Source organism: Furipterus horrens, unplaced genomic scaffold, assembly GCF_987537825.1.
Source record: "Furipterus horrens unplaced genomic scaffold, mFurHor1.1.pri manual_scaffold_4, whole genome shotgun sequence".
Classification (NCBI taxonomy): Eukaryota; Metazoa; Chordata; class Mammalia; order Chiroptera; family Furipteridae; genus Furipterus; species Furipterus horrens.
Genome location: NW_028327174.1, coordinates 191,972,597 through 191,994,161, shown reverse-complemented (window position 1 = coordinate 191,994,161; position 21,565 = coordinate 191,972,597). Strand labels below are relative to the sequence as shown.

Genomic DNA, 21,565 nt, shown 5'->3' with positions numbered 1-21,565 from the left:
GGTTTGTGGTCCCGTGATGTATTGTCTCTGTCGGACCCAGGAGACAGAGAGTATTGCCACACAGCACGGAGGGGGCCTCTGGAGAATGGAGAGTTAAAGGTATTTGTGTTAATTCCCAAGTCTGTGTGGCCGTCAGTCTCTCTAAATAAACAAACACACACATATGTGTAAATACGTATATGTATAGATACATATACATGTAGACGTTCATATAGACATCCAAAGAATTCACAGACTGCCAAAGCTAGAAAGCACCACTCAGGTCACTTAACTATTTCCTGCTTTTCATGGCTCAGAGGGGGAAAGTCAAGTCACCTAAGGCCATGAAGTGGGCGAGGTGCAAAGCTGGATCGTGGCTCTCCTGCAGCTTCTAGTTCATGGGAAAACCAGGCATTAATCACATAACCATGTCAATAATTGACATTTTCATCATATCTGAAGAACGAGAAGCTACTGTGAGCCAGTCACGTAGAACTGGAGGCTAACGTGGTCAGGACGGTCGGGGAGGCCCCCTGAGGAAGAGCAGAAGTCTGTGTGTCTGTGCTGCAAAGATGGGAGGGTGCATGTAGGCCAGCCAGGGCCAGGCTGTCCCCAGGCACCTAGGAGAGAGATGCCCGTGACGCAGGTTAGGGTGATGACATAGGGACTAAAAAGGGGAAACATGCGGGGATGCTGAACTGTTTCCAAGGGAGACGTAGCAGACCTTGAGAAAGGAAAGGTGCGATGAGATCCAAGAACCCCTTTCAGGGACGTTGGTCAGACACTTTGATGGATGTCGGTACCATTCCCAGAGCTAGAACACCCTGTGAGGTTTGGAAGGAAAACTGTGTTCAGTCTGGTACATGAAAAGCTTAAAATACATGCTCAGATATCTGTTAAATAAATAGACATATAGAGAGAGCATTATGGGTTTTAAAACAACTTTATATTCCTTAAATCTATTACAAGAACTGCATTAGAGTAAGTAATGATGTTGCTACATTATAGAGGAGGGAGGATACGGAGACCCAGTGCCTTCCCCAGGGTTACACAGTAAATGAAAGAGTCAGTTATGGAATCCCTGGTTCCAAAGTCAGTGCTCACAGCAGCTTTAGTACCTTATCAGTTCTGCTTTACCCCCCAGTCCTCAGTTCCCTCATCTGCTAAATGAGAGGACATGTTTATGTGTTTAATTTTTGAATTTATTTAAATATGTAGCCAAGAACCCCTTTGATCAAACAAAATCGTACCTTGGAGCTACTGTGTACCAGAGATAAAAGCTGAGCTCTGTTGAGCTGTATTTGAAAACCACTGGTTTACATGAACTCTAAGTCCCCAACCAGCTCTGAGCGCACATGATGCATCAGCGATTCTGCTCTTAAAAGGTCATGCAGCTCCCATGGAGCTGTGGATGCCTTATGAACCTGTGCCCATCAGCCCATTTAAAATCCTGGGAATGCATAAAAGCAAGAGATTCAGGATAGAAATGTATTGTGATGATTATTTGGCCTCAAACAAAAGAAGCATTTGATGAAATGCTTTTGCAAAGAGATTTTTCCCTGTTTACTAAAAAGCAGAAGAATGCAAGGCATGTGCGCAAGCGGAAAGGGTCTTTAGCGTATAGCCCTTATTCCCAAGGAAAAGAACTACTTTGAGTGAGTGGGTGGGAGGCTGAGATGCTGAGATTTTGCAGAGCAAGCTGAATGGTCCATAGAAATTACTAGTGCCATGCTTTCTCCCCGGAGAAGCACACATTTACTCTAGATATCCTGTACTTATCCATTTGAAATGTTTTTACCCATTAAGACAAATCCACCCATCTGTACATGTCTTTGTGGCTTGTGCATGTGTACTTTCTTCCTTCTCATTTTCAGCACCAGGTAATCCGGAGGGATTCACGGCCAGCCATAATTAAAAGCCATTGATTCTTTGATGGCTCCAGAGTTTAGTGATCAAAGAGGACCGAGTTCACATGCACAAATGGGGGTCTGCTTGTCCTTATTGGGAGAGAATTTCCACTTTTAGTCAAGAAAGTATGGGTTTGGCCAAAAAATCTGTTCAGTTTTTTTTTTTTTTTTCTGTAAAATAATGGACACATTTTTCATTTTCACCAATAACTTTATTGATTTCTGTATTTTGACAATGTTGGCTTCTCCCACATGATAGAACATTGAATGTTTTCAGTTAAGGTCTCAATTTGATTGCTATCAACCTCAACTGGTCTATCCGACCATGGAGCAGCATCCAGCAAGAAATCTCCAGCACAAAATTTCACAAACCATTGACATGTTCAATCAGTCACAGCACCTTCTCCATACACTGCACAAATTTTTTTGTGTGTGTGTTTCAGATGCATTTTTATCTTTCTTGAAATAATAAAGCATAATATGCTGAAAAATGTTGTGTGTTTTCTTCCATCTTCAATATTAAAACGGCTACACAAAAAATCACCAATTTTGATGTATTTTTTTTAATGCACATTGATGACAGCTGTCACAATACAATCTAACGAAGTTGTGCAGAATGAAGTTAAAGATAACTAAATGCTACTAGAGCCATTTTACAGAAAAAAAAAAAAACAAACCAGCATTTTTGGCCAACCCAATAAGTCATTTTAACTTTTAAATTAAGTTTTCTTTTCTGATCCAAATCCCGGTTCACGGAAGACTGTTACCTCCAATGTCAACAGAGCCGTCTACAGGATAAGCTGCGTGTCTTCCACAGGAGGAGCGTTGGCTGGGCCTGAGCAGCAGAGTCTGGGCTGGTGCCCTGCCTGCGGCCTGCTCACTGAACGCACCAATCAGTGCAGCCCTGGGTCATCCTTTCAATCTTCTGCTCCCGTCCATTGAGCATGTTCTGTATTTTGGGAACTATTCAGGCAGCTACAGTCTTATGTCACCATCTCAACATTTGAATTAGATGCTATTGTTACCTGCTTGACAGATGGGGAAACTGAAGTGTTGAGAGAATAATGTCGCACAGCTCTTGGGTGGGTGAGAGGCAGTTTGCAGGCATATGCCTGTCAGGCTGTCAGGAAGGAGGTGCCTGAGTTTTCAAGGAGTCAGAGACAGTTTTCCTGTACATATGTGTTCAGTACCTTTGATTTCTTTGTTTGTCCCAATACAGTGATCCTCTTTTTTGTTTAGAGAGTACTTATAACGTGCTAAGTAAGAGCATCAGATTCGGAGCCAGTCTAGAGTTCTGTTACCCCTGGCTGTGTGACCTTGGCAAGTTAATTAACCTCTCTGTGCCCTAGTTTTTAGAAAAGGGGGCACTAAAAGTACCCACCTTGTAGGTTTGCTATAAAGTCACTTATACGTGCAAGGTATTTAAGGCTGAATCTGGGGCTTAGCGAGAGCTATGTAAGCATTTTCTTTTTTAATGAATGCCTAATGTACCTGAAATTTCCTCATAGGTTTCATAACATAAAGTGAAATTATTAGTCTCAAGATACATATACATATGCATTTTATTATATGTATAATCTAATCATTTTACCTTTTCACCTGCAAAACGATGAACCTCTTAATTCTTTTAATTTCCCCACTAGTTGAAGGGGGACATGGCTGAGGTAGACCAGGGAGAATTAGATCCGAAAACAGCAGCTCCGGTTTCAGTTCCGCCTCCTGGCGCTCACGGGTTGTTCTACCTTCAGAAAGTCATTCTCACTTTGCGCTTCGGTTTCCCCGTATGCAGAATGAGAGAGCTGACCCAGATAATTTCTAAGTCTGTGTCGCGTCGCAGCACATGCTGACACTCGGAAACTCAGCACCACGGGGGCAGAAACCTTCCCCCAGGAGACTCCAGCGTTTGTCCCCATCTCTTAAGCTGGAGTCTTCCAAAATGGGACATGACATAAGACGGCAGGAACGTACAACTTCTCGTGAGACTGGGTCACGCAGTGGGGATGTTGACCCACCTCAGTGGTCTGTCAAACCTGCAGATTACATCAAAGAGAATGTTTCAGCTGCTACAAACATGTCCTTAACACCTGTCTATCCTTGGCTACTTCTCTGTATTTCAAAGCGAGAGCCGGGACAGGGGTTTGGTCAGGGCGCAGGGAGTAGTGTCTGGCTAGAATACTTAGTTTTACAGCTCCCGTTCTACTGAAGGCATGCAATCATGGTTTTTTCTATGTACCGTAGAATTGGATCCACATTGGGTTTCATTGGTGCTGAGTAAATGTAAATCCAAGTGATATGTGAATATTGTGATCCAGTCGGCATTCATATGACAGAAGTTCAGGAAGCCCTAGTCTCCCGCAGGATGCAGGTTCCGTCCTGTAGCAGCCAAGTCAAAGACCCTTCTTGGAAAGCTCAGTGGCCTCTGCGCTCCCTCCTGGGAGCGGAGCAGGCCCGTGCTGTGTGCATGGGCCCCCAGCAAGCTGGTTTTACCTGCAGGCCTGCTTGGTTGGTGGGTGGGCCACGTCAGGTGGGGCTGTCACGCTCAGCCCGTCTCCCCTGGCCTTTGTCTCCCGCCAGATGAGTTTAAGTCGTTTATGAAGCGTCTCCCCAGCAACCACTTCCTGACCATCGGGAGCATCCATCAGCACTGGGGCAACGACTGGGACCTGCAGAACCGCTACAAGCTCCTGCAGAGCTCCATGGAGGCCCAACGGCAGAAGATCCAGCGCACGGCCCGCAAGCTCTTCGGCCTCAGTGTTCGCTGCCGCCACAATCCCAACCACCAGCTGCCTAGAGAGAGGTAAGGGCTGCTTCCCCTGCCGCCTCTGTGGGCTCGGACCTGGTGCTAGCTAGCCATTGCTTGCTGCGGGGGGACATGCAGGGCAGGTGACGCAGTTGGAGGTGATAGGCAAGGCCTTGCGTGGTCCAGACCAATAGTTTTCCGGACCGGCCCTGGCTTCTACCCTGCTGGCTCCGGCTGCCCTCAAACACTGGATTTCTCCCTGTTCCCTGACTATATACCCTGAACTCTCAGCCTCTGTGTTCTGTCTGATCCATCTCGCTGAGGCAAGAATGAACAAGAGCCCCGACTGCTGCAGCAGATGATTCTGGTTGCTTAAAATGCATTTTCTCTTTTATTTTAAGACTACATGGAAAAGCAGGTGTTGTTAGTATTGCCATCTTCAGGGTGAAGAAACTGGCTTACCTCATGAATCAGGCAACTGTTTCCTGAGGGCCTTTGATCAGGGGAGGCATGGCGTGAAGGAAGCGAGGCACCTGCCATGAGAAATTTAAGGGGGCGCTCCCTCTCTGGGTCCTGTGAGCGCAAGGTTCTCACCTGGGAATGAGCGCCTCCTGCAATGTCCAGGTCACATATGTGCCTCGCCCTAGTCCCAGCCCTGCCCTTCAGGTGCCAGGTGTGCTGACGATGGTGGCGAACACAGGGCGAACAAGCCAGACAGCATTTAGGGTGTGTTTTCTCTCTCAGGGACCCACAGGGAAAAAGCCATGATTCAAGTCCAGGTCTTACAGGTCCCACCTCCCAGGGCATTTGTGAGCAAGCTGCATCCGGGGTTTTCTGTGGCGATGGCTCCAGGGTTTTTATGCGGACACCATGGGGAAGCAAGAACACAGGCTTGGAGACTCTGCCCTGCTTTAGCTGAAGCAGCTCTGCTCATTTGTCTCATATTTGGAGGTTCCATGTTCAATATCATTTGAAAAGAGATCTGCTCTTAAAAAGATTGAGGCTAAGTCACATTCACTGAACAGAATCTGTGTCAGCCACATACTGGTATATGAGTGTTACCCCCCGCACACAGACTGTAAAACTGAAGCTCAGAGAAGTGAAGTGATTGGTCCAAAACTACCGTGTAAAAGTCAGTGGTTCTCAAAAGGAGGTGATTTTGTTTTCATGCACATGTAGAACTGTCTGAGGACATTTCTGATTATTTTATCAGGGGTGGGGGTGCTACTGCACAGGGTGGTCCCCGCAACAAAGTTAGAAGTCAATGGCGCTGAGGTTTGGAAACCCTAATATAAGAAGAAGAGACAAAATGCCTCAACTTTGTGAATCTAAATCCTATGTTGTATGGGCATTCAATTTAAAAATCACTGAACTTCTTTAAACAGCCTCCCTCCATCCCAAGCCCCCCCTCTCCAAGCACCCATTTTACTCTCACTTTTCGAAACTCAGATCAAATGATGCCTCTTTCATGAAGTCTTCCAGGATTGCACTAGCCAATATAGAAGGCTCCTTATTTTAAGATCCCATGAATCTAAAAGCCCTGCCTCAGTCCACATGTTTTTCCTGTTTTTTTCCTATTACGAACCCTCTTTCTTCTACACTTGTCTGTTCTCAGCTCTGTTTTCTCCACTCCCTTCAACTCTGAGCCCATGCTTTGCACTGAGTGTGTGATAATTATTTTGTGAATCAGATAGAATGTCTCTGGCAGTTGCTCACTTGCTGCAATGCTGCAGCATCAGGGACTAAGAAAGAGGTTTCATCACAAAATAGCTTCCCTGTCATCTGCAACAGACGCCCCAACAGCCACTGTGAGCACATGTCTGAAGTAGATTCCATTTAGATCTGTCCGATGTCTGTCCTGTGACCTGCAGCGGGCACTCTGAGAGACTCGGAAATGACCACAGTAAACCGTGCTGCGGGAGGTGCCTCTCACAGGAGGCGTGAGGAGTTCTGCTGGCGATCAGGAGAACTCCATATCTAGGGCTTCCCAGGGCTGACGTAGCAAAGCACCACAGAGTGCGTGGGTTAAACAACCTACTGCTTCCTCCCAGCTCCAGAGGCTTGAAGTCGGGGAGGTGTCGGCAGGGTTGGTTTCTTCTGAGGCCTCTCATTGGCGGGTAGACGTCGTCTTCTCCCTGTGTTCTTATGGCTGTCCCTCTGTGTGTCTCTGTGTCCTGACCTCCTCTTCTTCTAAGGTCACTCGTTCTATTGGATTAGGGCTTATCTCAGTGACCTCATTTTAACTTAATTTACGCCTTTAAACCCTGTCTCTACACAGAGTCCTATTCTGAGGCCCTCGGGTGAGGACTCGAACGTAGGGATTATGGGGAGAAATAATGCAGCATAAACACCACCTGGCCTTTGATAAGACCTTTAGGTAAAGAAACTAAACTGTGCATCCTCAGGACAGACCGCACTGAGGGCAAATCTGGTGGCAAAGGGCAACCATGACCAGGTTTGAAACAGGCATCCCTTCAGTCTTGCTGGGTGTCACCAAAGGCCCAAAGACACTGGGAAGACATTGATTAAAGGCGAGGAGAAGGTGCAGGCCCAGAGCCCATAGCACCCAGGGTGTGCCAGATCCAGGGAAGGCTTGGGAGCTCCAGGAGAGGAGCTCCAGGCATTCACAGAGGGAGGAGGGAGGTACCACAGTGGGTGATGCAGAGAATGTCGGAAATAATCCGGGGCCTGAATTTGAGGTCATGCCCTACCATGAGCAAGTCACATCACTTTTCTGAGCACAGAGGTCCACTTCCTGCACACGCTGCCAGGTATAGACCGCTAGAGATATCCTGCGACTCCCAGGACCTTCAAAGAAGGTCGCCTTCTTACCTCCTAAGAGGAGAAAACTTGCCTGAATTGTCGCATCCCTCCTCCATTCCCCTGGAGAGGATGTTTGGAATTTCACCTGGGCAAGTCACTCCATTACATTCATTTAAGGGATATTGAATGCTGGGTACTGGGGGACACAGGGCATAGACACTTGGCCTGTGCTGCCCCATCTGAGGCTGAACCTCCTTGCTGGTTGGGAGCTGCTTCCTGACATCTGAATCAAAGGCTTTCATGAGCGTTTCTCACACCAGCAGGCAGGTACCTCCCTGCCGCAGAGCAGTGTCAGACAGAGGCGCTAACCCAGGGGACCTTGGACCACCCGAGCTGAGCAAGCTGGACTTTGTCAATGAGCTGACTGCTGGGCTGCAGTTTGTCTGTGTGCAAGACTCTGTGGGGGATGAGTCCACCAAGCAGATGCTGTCACTACCACGTGTGTCACACGGATTGTCGCTGGCGTCGCAGGGAGGTGGCATTATGGGGTGGGAGAGGGAAAGCGCTATAGCCACCCATGGACTGGGTCCGAATCCTGGCTCCATCACTTATCAGCTGGGAGACTTTATGGAAGTTTCTCACCTCTTTTGCAATGTGACAGAATAACACTTGCCTTTGGGTTAAGTGTGCGAATTAAGGCTTAAACAATTTAAAAGCCTAATAAAATGCCTGACTCCGTTAAAAGAAAGTGGAAGAGACACTAAGAGGGTGGGGGTTGGAGAGAGAGGGAAAGGGAGAGAGAGAGCTGTCACTTGGTATTCTTATTCTAAATGTCAGGCACTGTTCTGCACATCTTATATGAATTAGCTAATTCTCAACTTACTGCAACCTTGAATCTAGGTATGCTTACTGTCTTACTATTCTTAGTTTACAGATAAGGGAACCGAGGCACAGAGAGTTAAACCATGTGCTCCAGATCAATGAAGACTATTATTTTACTTTTGCATTCACTGTTTATTCCCCCTGTGCTCTCTTCTACCCCCACCCACAGGCTGGGTCAGTGGTGACTGAAAAAAAATGAGATAAAATAATTATTTTATTGCTACTTGAAAGAGGTATTTACCTATAAACCGCAGCGACAAGTCAAATATGGATAATGAGAACTTTGCTTCAAGGCATGCTGGGATCTGTATACTGGGCTGGAAGGCAAAGGGGGTGTCCTGCTTATCAACTGATGCTAAACTGTTCTCCCCAAGACTTCAGTGGCTCAAAGAAACACTTTGTTATCATCTTGCATGGTTCTGTAGGTTGCCCGGACACAGCTGTGGGGGAGGTCTCTCAAATTGGTTGGTGCTGGGGTCATCGGGGGGCTTAACTGAACTTGATGTCCAAAGTGGCTCCCACCCAGAGGTGGCAGTGATGCTGGCTGTCACCTGGGAGCTCAGGTGAGGCTTCCGATCAGTGTCTACGCCTGCCCTCTTGGAGTTCTTATGGCATGGCAGCATCCTGAGACCCAAAGAAAGCTGTAAGGCTGCTTTGGAAGTCAGACCATCACCTCCATGTTCTGTTGGCTGAAAGCCTAGCCCAGATTCAAGGGTGTGAATACTGGGAGCTGTGGGTCACTGGGGGCAAAGGAAGTCTTCTCTGGAGATTATTTCCCACAGGATAAATCGAGTATAACTAGAGCTAGAGGTGACTATCCTATATGTAGGGCAAATAAGATGAATGATAATAGCAAACAGAAAACAATAACAATTGCTTATTGAGTAGCTCGTGTAGCCGGCGTTGTCACCTTGCTCACACTGGAACCCTGGAGGACTTGCTACCATCTTTGAGCTTCAGTGTCCTCATCTGTAAAATGGGGCTGATAAGAGTACCAACCTCAGAAGTCTGTTTTGGAGATTAAATCCTGTGATCCACATGCAGGACTCAGAACAGTGTCTGGCAGGTGGAAAACACTCAATACATGGTAGCTACTTTTCTTATTGTTATTTTTACCAGGCATTGACATTTTGCATATAAATTGTTTTTTTTTAAGTATATTTTATTGATTATACTATTACAGTTGTCCCAACTTTTTTAAAACTTGTTTAGTCCACCATCATGCTCATTGAGTTTGAGTGTTGGTGATGATAGCATCAACATTTTTTTTCATCTGATCCTGACACTGTCTCTGTGAAGTTGACACTAGTGACTTTATTTCATAAATGAGGGAACTCATGAGACGGCTATGTAACTGACTTGTTCAAGGTCACGGGCAGGTCAGTGGCAGGACTAGAATTGTCTTGCTGTCTCCATTGCTGGGCTTGGTGGTCAGCAGCCCCGCCCCTAAAATACAATGGCCTTTTACCTAAATCTCTCTGAACCCAATCACTTTCCAGTCTATGTTGCAGGAAGCAATCCAAATTATTACTTAATAATCAAATTCTGTCTTATCACTACCTTTTAAAAATCTTTTGGTGATTGGTCATTGCTTTGAGGAGGAAGAGCAGAACTTAAGATGGCCGACAGGTCTGTCATGATCTGGCCCTGCCTGCCGTTCACAGTTCACACCCTCCTTCCCGGCTTTCCATGGCTCTCTCTGCTGCACCGCAACCTGGCTCCTTCCTTCACTTTCTTTCTTTTTTTTATTAGTTAAATGTATTGGGGTGACATTGGTTAATAAGATTATGTAAGTTTCAAATGTACAGTTTTATTTTAAAAACATTTTAGAAGATTTTATTTATTTATTTTTAAAGGGGGTGGGGAGGAGGGAGAAAGAGAGGGAGAGAAACATCATGTGCAATTGGTTGGCTCTTGCAAATCCCCAGCTGGGGACCTGGTTCACAACCCACGCATGTGCCCTGACAAGGAATCGAACCAGCGACACTTGGTTTGCAGGCCATGCTCAATCCACTGAGCAACACGAGTCAGGGCATGTACAACTTTATAACACATCCTCTGTATATTTTCTTTCAAGTTCACCAGGTGTTCGTGGCTCCCTGCCACTCCCTAGGCTTCACACAGACTCTTCCCTCCACCTGGAATGAGCCTTTTTTGTTCCTTCACTGCGGTAGCACCCATGTGTCCTTCAGATCTCAGCGCAAAAGGCGGTGATCCTTGCACCACAAGGCTGTGTTAGCATCTTTCCTGGCATTCTGACTTCCGAAGGGAAGCCAGATCTCAGTTCACCATTATTCCCTTGTTTGTCTATTTATTAACACCTCTATGTGAGAACATCAGCTCCAGGCACGCGTCTGTAACCACGATCTCCACCACTCACCAGCATCATGTCCTAGCCCAGAGGAGCTTTTCAAAACACTTGGTTCGATGCGTGGACAAATCAATTATTTTCTACTTGGCCTGGGGTCTCCAAGGCATGTCGATACGATCTTTTAAAATTATGTCCCATTGCTGTATAAATAATGTATAGATTTTTTCACCTGTATGGTATATGTTTCTATCATCTTTCTCATTCACAAATGAAGAAACTAAGGCCCACGAGAGTTAAGTGACTTGTTCAAGGTCTCTCAGGGAATTTGTGGACAGACTGTGACAAGAAGTCAGGCCCTCAGACTGTGCTGGTGTGGACAGGGTGGGTAAAAGGAAACTGGAAGAGGGGAGTGTTTTCACCCAATCTGGATTCAAATCCTGGAAGTACTTCTTGGTAACTCAGTTACTCTAAGAAATGTGTCCTCCGGGAGGGGGAGGGGCAGAATGAAAGAGGACAAAAATAGATACTTCTCAGAGTCTATTAAATTCAATGAAATGAAGAAAACTTCCTAGCTCCAATTAGGTGCTGAGTGTCAGTGTGATCCGATGTTTCTTTCCTACATGCCATCACCTGGTTTGGTTATAGAATTGTGAGGCAAAGCGTATAAATGGAACCTTAACTTGAAGGCAGGCTTATATAATTATTGGTATTTCCAATGACTCTTCATCTTTGGTTTATTTTTACTTCCCATATTCACATGCCTTGACCCAGCAGTCCAGTCCAGGCCTTAGCCAACCACAATGTAATTATGCATTGTTGAGATGAAAATCTCTTGGGGACATCCACGTCCAGCTCCAATCCTGGGGCCATAGCTTCTGAACCCATGTCAGCTTTTAACATATTTCCTGTTCCATACAGTGTTTAATTGGTGTCTGTGGAAAGTTTCTGCCTACTAAGATGGTCATTATCTCTATTATGATGACCCTCAATATCCACGCTGATTTTGATTCTTCTATCTGAACCTTATACTTACTTGCCTCTGGATTTCATCTCCACAGACACATGCAGGGGGACAGACAGATGTGACTTCTTATATTTTATTAAACTGGAGTCAGATTTAGTTTATTAGACTGGCAGTTCCTGTTCTGCCACTTATTAGATGCATGACCTCCAAAAATCTCTAAACCCATCTGAACCTTCTGTTTCCTCATCTGTATGATGAGGATAATAAGAGTAGCTGCCCTGTGGAGTTTCATGCTCCGGTCAATTATACTATGTATGTGAAAACTCCTCATAAACTGTAAAGAAATGAACGGATACAATGTTAATATAATCAAGAGCACAGCAGTAGTAGACCCTAGGTGTTTGATGAAGACACTTTCTGCTTCTAGGAAATGTATGTTTCCATTAGAGAAGATTAGGCATGAGCCCAACAGAATCTAATAATATAGCAGGGAGGCAATGGAACTTAAGATACTTAGACTCCAGATTCTGAAGTCTTACAGGCCAAGATGCATGATTGCTGTTACTGTATTAAGGTGTTTGAGCTTCAGTTTCTAATTGGGATTAATGATAGAAAATCAATAAAAGAACACATAAGCCACGTTTAGCATAAAGGAAGCACTCAGAGCACAAGGCTCCTTAGCAGACAAATTGGAGACCAATAATTTGTCAGTTAATTAAAAAAAGTATGTTAAATTAGGGAACCCTAATGTATATATGCTGCACATACATAAACACATTTTACTTTAACTTAAAATATATAAATGTATATTCCTGGGCCAGCCTTTTCAAATTGTTTTTGCAGGGTGTGGTTATATTTTTTTTGACATTTTACTGTCTTCCTTGCATACTTCTGACCAATAATTGTATCATATTTCCAACTATGCTTATTCAAAGTGGAGCAATAGTCTAAAGACTCTTAAGAAATAATCTAAATGTTTGAAGAATTTTATAAACCCTTCCAAACTTTCTTGGATACTCCCCCTTGATTTAAATGGATGGAAATTTTTTTTAGCAACTGGTCTTTGTAGAACTTTTTCACAGAATTCAAGTTAGTTTCCACAAAAAAAGCTCATATTTCATCCATTTATTTGCTTTTTTAAAAAAGTATATTTTATTGATTATGTTGTTACAGTAGTCCCAATTGTTTTTCCCTTTGCTCCCTTCTGTCCAGTACCCTCCTTCCCTCCAGCAATCCCACCCCCCTTAGTTCATGCCCATGGGTCATGCATATAAGTTCTTTGGCTTCACCCTTTCCTATGTTATTCTTAACTCCCCTATGTCTATTTTGTACCAACCAATTATGCTTCTTAATCCCTGCACCATTTCCCCATTTCTTCCCCTTCCCCCTCCCAGCTGATAATGCTCCAAATGATCCCCATACCTATGATTCTGTTCCTATTCTGGTTTGCTTAGTTGGATTTTGTTTTTATTTTTTTAGATTCAGTTGTTGATAGGTGTGAGTTTGTTGTCATTTTAATGTTTATAATTTTGATCTTCTTTTTCTTAAGTAAGTCCCTTTAACATTTCATATAATAATGGCTTGGTGATGATGAACTCCTTTAGCTTTACCTTGTCTTGGAATCATTTTATCTGCCTTCCATTCTAAATGATAGCTTTGCTGGATAGAGTAATTTTGGTTGTAAGTCCTTGCTTTTCATCACCTTGAATACTTCTTGCCAGTCCCTTCTTGCCTGCAAAGTTTCTTTTGAGAAATCAGCTGAGAGTCTTATAGGCACCCCTTTGTAGGTAATGCTCTGCTTTTCTCTTGCTGCTTTTAAGATGCTCTCTTTATCTTGAACCTTTGGCAGTTTAATTATGATGTGTCTTGGTATGGTCCTCCTTGGGTCTAGCTTGTTTGGGACTCTCTGTGCTTCCTGGACTTGTATGTCTATTTCCTTCACCAAATTTGGGAAGTTTTACTTCATTATTTTTTCACCTAAGCTTTCAAATTCTTGCTGTTCCTCTTCTCTTTCTGGCACCCCTATGGTTTGGATATTGGCATGTTTAAAGTTGTCCCAGAGGTTCCTAAGCCTCTCCTCATTTTTTCAATTCTTGTTTTCTTGTTCTGTATTGGTTGACTGTTTTTTATTCCTTATACTCCAAATCATTGATTTGAACCCTGGTTGCCTTCCCTTCACCACTGGTTTTATATGGATTTTCCTTCGTTTCATTTAGCATAGCTTTCACTTCTTACCTTATGTGTTTGCCATAATCAAGCATATCTGTCAAGCCTGTGAGCACCTTTATCACCAGTGTTTTGAACTCTACGTCTTTTAGGTTGGCTGTCTCCTTGTCTGTGAGGTTGGCTATCTCCTCGTTGCTTAAAGGTTCTCCCACTGGAACCTTGATCCGTTCTCCCTTTTGGGCCACATTTCTCTGTCTCTTCGTCTTAACAGACTTCTGTGTTTGTTTGCCTCTGTGTCTTAGGTAGAGCTGTCACACCTGTTACATTGTAAGGGGCTGAGCCTTAGGTATTCATCAGTACAGGTGACCCGTTTCACCATGTTGTGGTGCTGTATGTGGGGGAGAGGTCTGAGAGGGAATAATGTTGCTTGCTCAGCACTTGCCCCTTTTCCAGGCACTTCTCCCACTTCTGTATGGGCCTGGCGACTCTCTAACTGTTGCCCTGGCCATCATTCCCAGAGTGGGTGGGTCTGTGGACATTCTAGGACTGTGGAGGCCCTTTAAACAAATGGACTCTGCTGAGAGACTGGAAGTTTCTGCCTCCGCCCCAACGCCCACTTGTTTTCACAGTCAGAAGCAGTGAGGCTTTATTTTCCCTGGTGCTGGGACTGTGAACTACGTGGTCTAGTCTTGTGCTGGGAGTGCTCCCCAGGTGTTCCTCCCAACTTTTTAAAATGTGCGACTAAGCTTTCTATCGGCCTGCCACCACACCACGTCCTTTTCGCCCAAGCTCCACCCCTCCTACCTGTCTGGATGAGTATTTCTTCTTTACATCTTTGCTTGTTGGACTTCCATGCAGCTTGATTTTCTGGAACTTCTGGTTGTCTCTAGTTTTGAGGTAGTTGTGTTCCTTCTTAGTTGTGGAAGGAGATGCAGCATGTCTGTCTAGGCCTCCATCTTGGCCAGAAGTCTATTAATTTGCTTTTAATTCTGTGATAAAATAATAGCAAATACGACTGGCATAAACAGGTTTGGAACGTACAAAACTGACTCTCAGTAAGTGTGCTTGTCACCTGGAGTGAACAGAAGCATGTGGACTTTGTTGGGTCTGGACAAACCATCCATGAGTATCAAAAGTGCTGTGATCCACATTCACCACATTCATCTGATGGAAGGGAAGGTGTCAGGTATGTGTCCAGTCACTTACATGGAGGTCATTCATGAGCTTGCCCTAAGACAGAAGCTCTTATTGCTAGTAATTTCCCACTATTCCTGGAGCAGCTTGCGCAAGGTCATATAGTAAGGAAAAAAAGATGTAATAATAGTTTACATAGATTGACCATTTATTATGTACTGTACATTTTTCAATGCTTGAATGTATTTACTCATTTAATCCTTCCAACATCCCTATAAAACAGATTCTATTATACTTCCCATTTCATAACTACAGAATTTAAATAGCAACAACAGTAAGAAGAGAGAAATACATTCCTGCTGAGAATACTGGAGAATTCCCCTCCCTCTTTGCATGGATTCCTCTACTCATGCTAGAAATTTTATATCAAACCCCCATTTCTTAAGGATGCTTGTCCAGCTCACTGGACAAGTTTGCTTGTCCTACAGTGTATCTTTACTGCATCCTGCTGGGCATTTTTCTAATACTTGGCACATCTGCCGTTATCTATTTATTCCCAGACTTTCCCTACTTGACCAAAAATTCCATGATGACAAGGACTCTGTTTTCTCTTGCTCACTAGGGTACCTTCCCTCCCAAAGTGACAGGGTAAGTACCTGTGGCACCTAATGACACAGCATTTGCTGAACTGAAGTGAGGGTGCCTTTGAGATAGGAGTTGAGGGACAATAATGAATTTGGGAGTGGAGAGAACGGTTTTCCATATAAGAAAACAACATGTACTTATGAATATTGGAATGTGAGATTAATTTCATCCAGAAATGGGAAATCCAAAATCAGAGAGAGCATGTAAATCAAGACTGAGTACATGAGCCTCAGAGTCAGACGGTCTGCTGTTAAATCCTGTGAGCGGTGTGTGTTCTCATTGTCTGTAGGTCCTGCATGTCCTCACCTGTAAAATGAGGATAATAACAGAACTTTCTCCACAGGGTTACTGTGAGGGTTACTTAGGATATGTATAGAGTTCTTAGCATATGTGGTCAATAAATATTAGCCCTTAATGCAATTGTCCTTACATGTTATTGAATTAAGATTAATCCGGTAGGTTGAGATGAACTGTGGAAGGAATGAATACCTAGTTGTGGAGTTTGCATATCATCCTATAGGTGTTGAGTAGACCCTGGGGGGGGGAAAAAGGAGAAGGAATGCATGCATTTATTAAATGTTTTCTGTTAGCCGTTTGAATGATGAACCAGTGGATCAATGGAACTTCTTCCTCTGGGAGTAAAAGGATCCGGGGTTTCCTGCCTTTGCCGACATGAGCTTTACCGCAGGTCTGTGGGTTCCAGTGTGGTTCTCAAACGGAGGGGCACCACAGTCCCCTGGAGGGCTTTCTGAACACAGGTTGCCGAACCCCACCCCAGGGCTTCTGATTCAGTAGATCTGGGATGGGTCCTGTCCCTCGCTGGTCTGGGACCCACACTAATTTTGGGTTAGAAGACTCCCCTCACTGCCATAAATATGGTCTCACCTCACTTTTCATGCACCTGGTAGAAAGCAAGCAAAAATGAGTTCCTCCAAATGAATCCTGTAGGTTATTGGGAGGGAGATGGAGGAAAGAAAGTGTCTGTGGATTGAATACGTTTAGGAAACAGTGAATTAAAAAAGATATAGAAGAAGCGGTCAAATGTGCATATATTTACAACTAATTTGGCCACAGAACCGTTCTTTTTGAAGTTTTTTCAAGAGATTGCATTCCTCAGTCTATTGCCTTGGAAAAGAGTGATCTACAGGACAGTAAGTGGCGGTGACCCAGGTGATTTGGTGTGGTGCCTCAGGCTGTGAGTGTTCTTCCTGTCACTAGAGATCCCCATCCTTCAACCAGTCTTAAGTAGATGCTAATGGCTTCGTACCCCAGCAGGTACCCCTCCTGCTGAGGGGTGCTGTGACCACTCACCAGCAGCAGCCATAGAAAGGCGCTCACTTTCTGGTGCGATTAGGCAATAGATTTACACCTTTGGCTTAGGCACATTCCTAACCTCAAATAATAAACTCTTGCTAAGACAGATACCTCGTGCACAGCTTATTTTAAAGTTTGCAAAGGGCTTTCACACCTATGAGTTTATCTGATCCTTATAATTACCTGGGAGGGTGCTAGAGCAAGGGTTAAGTCTCCCCATTTCCAGGTGAGAAGACGAAGGCTCACAGAAATGAGTGACTGGCCCTCTGCCGCTATCCTGCGTAGACGGTCCTTTGTTCTTGTCAAGGAATAGCTACAGGAATATTTACATGGAATTTACATTCATTCATCCGTTCATTGCTTCATTCAACAAATATTTAGTGATCAGCTGCTAAATTCCAGGCATTATGCAAGGGGTGGTGAACAAGACAGTGGGTGTCTCATTCATAGAGAGGTTGAAATTTAGCAGATAAGATCAAATTGGCCCTGGACAGGTCCTGCATCTCTGCTTTGCCTTAGGAATCTGAGGCTCAGGAGGGTTAAATTGCCAAATCATCAAATGCCATTTCCGTCAGGGAACCTAAAATATTATCTAATCTGTTCCTGTCATTTCATGAAAGAGTAGAATGAAACCGAGTGGGGAAGTGGTTCAGCTAGAGTGACTATATTAGTTTTGCATTGCTGTGTAAAACTTATCACAAATTTCAAGGCTTAAAGAAACACATGCCCATTGTCTCACCGTTTCCATGGGTCAGGTGTCTGGGCCTGGGGTAGCTGGGCCTCCTGCTTCCATCTCAGAGGCGGGAATCAAGATGTTGGGGTTCTGGGGAAGAGCCCACTTCCACGCTCCTTCAGGTTGTTGTCAGAATTCATTTCTTTGTGGTTGTAGGACTGAGGTCACCTTTTCCTTGCTGGTTGTGGGCTCTTGGACACCGTTCTGCGGTCCCTGCACATTACCCTCCACCTTCAAAGGAACAAAGATGCAGGGAGTCCTTCTCCTGCTTGATCTCTCAGAGTTCTCTTCCGGCAACAGCCAGAGAAAAACTCTGCTTTCCATGGACACATCTGATTAGATTTGGTCCACTTCGATAATCTCCCCATCTTTAGGTCAACGGTGCCATATAAGAAGACACAGTCCTGGAAGTGATATCACATTCACAGGTCCTGGAATCTCAGGGAAGGATGGGCCATTTATAGAATTCTACCTAGCACAGTACCCTGGCTGGTTTGGCTCAGTGGATTGAGCGTCGGCCTGCGAGCTAAGTGTCGCTGGTTCGATCTTCCAGTCAGGGCACATCAGAGAAGGAAAACTCTGATTCCAAAAAACCTCCGCTGCCTTGCGGCATACCTCTTCAGGGGAAAGGCTAAGGGAGTAAACCCCGACAGAAAATCCGGAGCCGGAGTCCCTAAGGCGGTTTGACGTTGTAGTCAACACCGGCAACTCCTGCGGCGCACCTGAAGCCAAGCTGTATTGACTCCGTCTTTCCCTTGGACCCTTCAGCTGCGAAGAGAGGGGGGGTCTGCTGCATGGGCAACAGCAGACCCTCCATATCACCCTGCCCAGGCTCTGTAGCTTTAGCTCCACTGGAGAGGACACTCCAGCGTCATCGCAAGATGTCGATTCAACACGGGAGGAGACAGATACCGTGTCACTCCCGAGTCGGACTGCACAGCCATTCTCGGCGGTGCAGATAGACTCTTAAGAAGCTACACCATCGTCTCTCGAGACGGATGGCTGCCGACACCTAGCACAGTAACATGGCTTGGTCATAATGGAATGGGGAAGAAATACCCTGAGTTTTCTTTGGGGCTCATGGTATATATGGTATATAGTTGTTTCAACAACTATTGCTGTATAACAAATTAACCCAAATTTAGAGATCCTAAGCAGCAATCATCATATTATGCTCATGATTTACAAAGGAGGAATTTGTGCCAGGATTGGCCGGGCAGTACTTCTGTTTCACGTGGCGTGGGTTGAAGGTGTTCATTGATAATTTAGCGGGCTGTTGGGTGGGCTGGGCTGGAGGTTCCAAGAGAGCCTCACTCACATGTCCAGTGCCTTTGCAGGGACGGCAGATACTGGGCTTAGCAGGGCAGTTCCCCTTCTCACGGGTCTTTCCAAGTGGTCCCTCCAGCACAGTGGTCAGATTGCTTATAAGGGGTCACAGAGCTCCAAGAGGGAGTTTTCCATGAGAGGTGGCAACTGCTAGTGTCTTGAGACCCAAATCCATACACTGCGTGAATCATGTCTGCGTTTTTGTGTCAGTCAAAGCAGTGGTAGAATCTGCCCAGATTCAAGGGGAGGGAAGATAGACCCCTCATCTAAGGAAGGAGTGTCAAAAGATCTGTGTCCACCTGCCATACATAGGGTTTTTTAAAAATTTGTTTCTTTTCCATTATAATACATATAATTATAATACATATATATAGTACATATATAATTATAATACACTAGTATAGAGGGAACTTCACTCTTCAGAGACCATGTGAGGAAGCAGTTTGTAATATAAAATTGGCCTATAGAGCCATCGTCAGCCATGATTGTTGCTGAGTGGATTTGTCTTAAGGTCTGTGTTCCTTGCCACAAGCTTCAACCTAGGTGCACGTTCTGTTGTTTTCTTTTCTTGGAAGCTGGTTAATAGGAGAAAACATTCCATAATGTTATTTTATTACTTGGTGGGTATATACATAGTGTGGATACCGGAAATGGGAAGTAAGATGATTTTGCCAATTGCTAAGTATTCCAATTATAGAACAATTCCAAGTGTGCGTTCTGGAACCAGGGACATAATTACAGGAAATGACTACTGGACCCACTATGAGAAGGACCTGAGCTAAAACTCCACTGATCAGCTGCCCTCCCTAAACACCTGTTCTGACTAGCGGGACATAGTCACACTTTATGTCTCCTGGCATCAGTATCAGCTCAGAGCTAGTGTCCAGTAATCCTTGGACAGTGTGAACAGTTCCTTTTCCCCAGTGCACGGCCACCCAGGGAAATGCTGCCAGCCCCTTTCAGAGAGGCAGGGGCAAAGATGATGCGGACACATGTGTGGCCCTTCCCAATAGGAACATTCTGGTTCTGAGCTTCCGGGTACTACTTGTGTGACTTCAAGCAAGTCACACAAACCTCTCTGGGATTTTTCTCAGGGACCACGCTTTGTCTAAGCATCATTCAGCTCCAGTGTTCTGGAAATTGCCATCCTAAACCCACAGACAATTTCCCCTAGAGTAAATTGCTCCCTTTGGTAGTCCCTGAAATACTGATTTTGGGGGGGTGGGGTGGGAAGGAAGAGTGGCAACCTGGTGACAAAGGCCTGTTTTACGTGTGTATTAAATTATCCTACTTAAGAAGAGATACAAGCCCACAAGTAGCCCCAGGCTATCAGGGGGCAGCTGGCCATCAGTCACAGAAACTTAGCGGTGCCCTCCCAACTTGGGGCAATGAAGGTTTCATCAAAGGATATCTTTGGCATTTGTTTGCTATTTAGGGGGGTACAGAGAAGGCAGTCAGTGAGGCTGAGCCCAGCAGCCACCCAGGGGTGTGTAACCTGGGTGAGGGGCAGGGAGATGTCAGCAGCTGAGCCCCTCCGTGAGCGATGTGCAGGGTCTGTGCAACACTGGGCGTGTGTGTGTCTGTTCCCATCCCTGTTTGTCATTCTGCACTTGCAGTTAGGAGGGCAATTGACTCTGCTAACCCGGCTACCTTGAGGCAAGAGAACAAAAGCATCTCCAGACCCTTTTTCTTGTTTTTAGTTTTATTTTTTTTTTCCTTCCCTGGGGCTCAAAGGTGGCTTCCTGTTTGGAATAGAATCTGCAGGCTCTGAGCACGGAGGCAGAAGTAGACCTGGGTTCTTACAATTTCTCTGCATAGCTCCTTTATATCTTCCTTCACAGCCACCTCCCAGCCCTCCACCTGGCCAGCCAACTCACACGTGAGTGAGTTACGGTCCTAGTGATGTGACCCGTCACTGGTGACCTTCAGTAAGTCACACCTGCTCTCTGAGCCTCGTTTCCCATATTGTTCAAGCGAGACTCAGGTTACCCACTCCACTCATGCCATGACACCGAAAAGTTGTGAAGCTTAAAATTAGAGAATCACACAGGAGAGCTTTGGGACATTTATAAATGATATAAAAAATGTAAACTACCACCGCCTTAGTAGTGTTATTCTGCTTGTCTTAAAGGATGATTTTTTGAGTGATTTGTGGGAGTACTGCAGATAAATAGCAAATGAAAACATCAGAAGTGTCCAGCAACATACATTTGCACAAAATGAATTCACACATGTAGCCAGCAGCACCCAGATTTTTAAAAAGTTGGGCGTCATCAACACTGCAGAACCCCCGTGTGTCCTGTTCTGGGCACTTAGAAACCTTCCTCCCATTGCTCCTCCGCTGCAGCTCAGCTCTGCCTCCTTTTATACGGTGTGGACTCTTCTGTGTCTGGCTTCTTTCACCTTTTCATTCTTCTGTGAGGTCTCTGTGTTGTTTTGTGTAGTTTGGGCTCCTTTAGTGCCAAGAATATTCTATTTTCTCTGTCAAAGTCTGTTGTGCTGCTGATGGCCGCTTGCATGGCCTCCGGTTTAGGGCTATGACGAATAATAGCGTTGTCATCTTACTCATGTCTTTGGGTGACCCTCCCTAGGCATTTTTGTTGGGCACATGCTAGCACTGGAATTGCTGGGATGTAAGAGCATTCGTAGTTCAGCTTTCACAGTTCTTTAGTAGATACTTCCAGTTTTCCTGGACATTTGC

At 45.1% G+C, this 21,565-nt stretch overlaps 1 protein-coding gene across 1 annotated transcript in view; it reads left to right on the top strand.

Annotated features, from left to right (window-relative positions):
- The window catches only part of BRINP1 (BMP/retinoic acid inducible neural specific 1), a 161,325-nt gene that overhangs the window by 130,377 nt on the left and 9,383 nt on the right, over positions 1–21,565 (top strand). Inside the window, exon 7 of the mRNA XM_090274638.1 lies at positions 4,461–4,683. Coding sequence (XP_090130764.1) covers positions 4,461–4,683 — 223 coding nt within the window. The remainder of the gene's footprint in view (positions 1–4,460; positions 4,684–21,565) is intronic.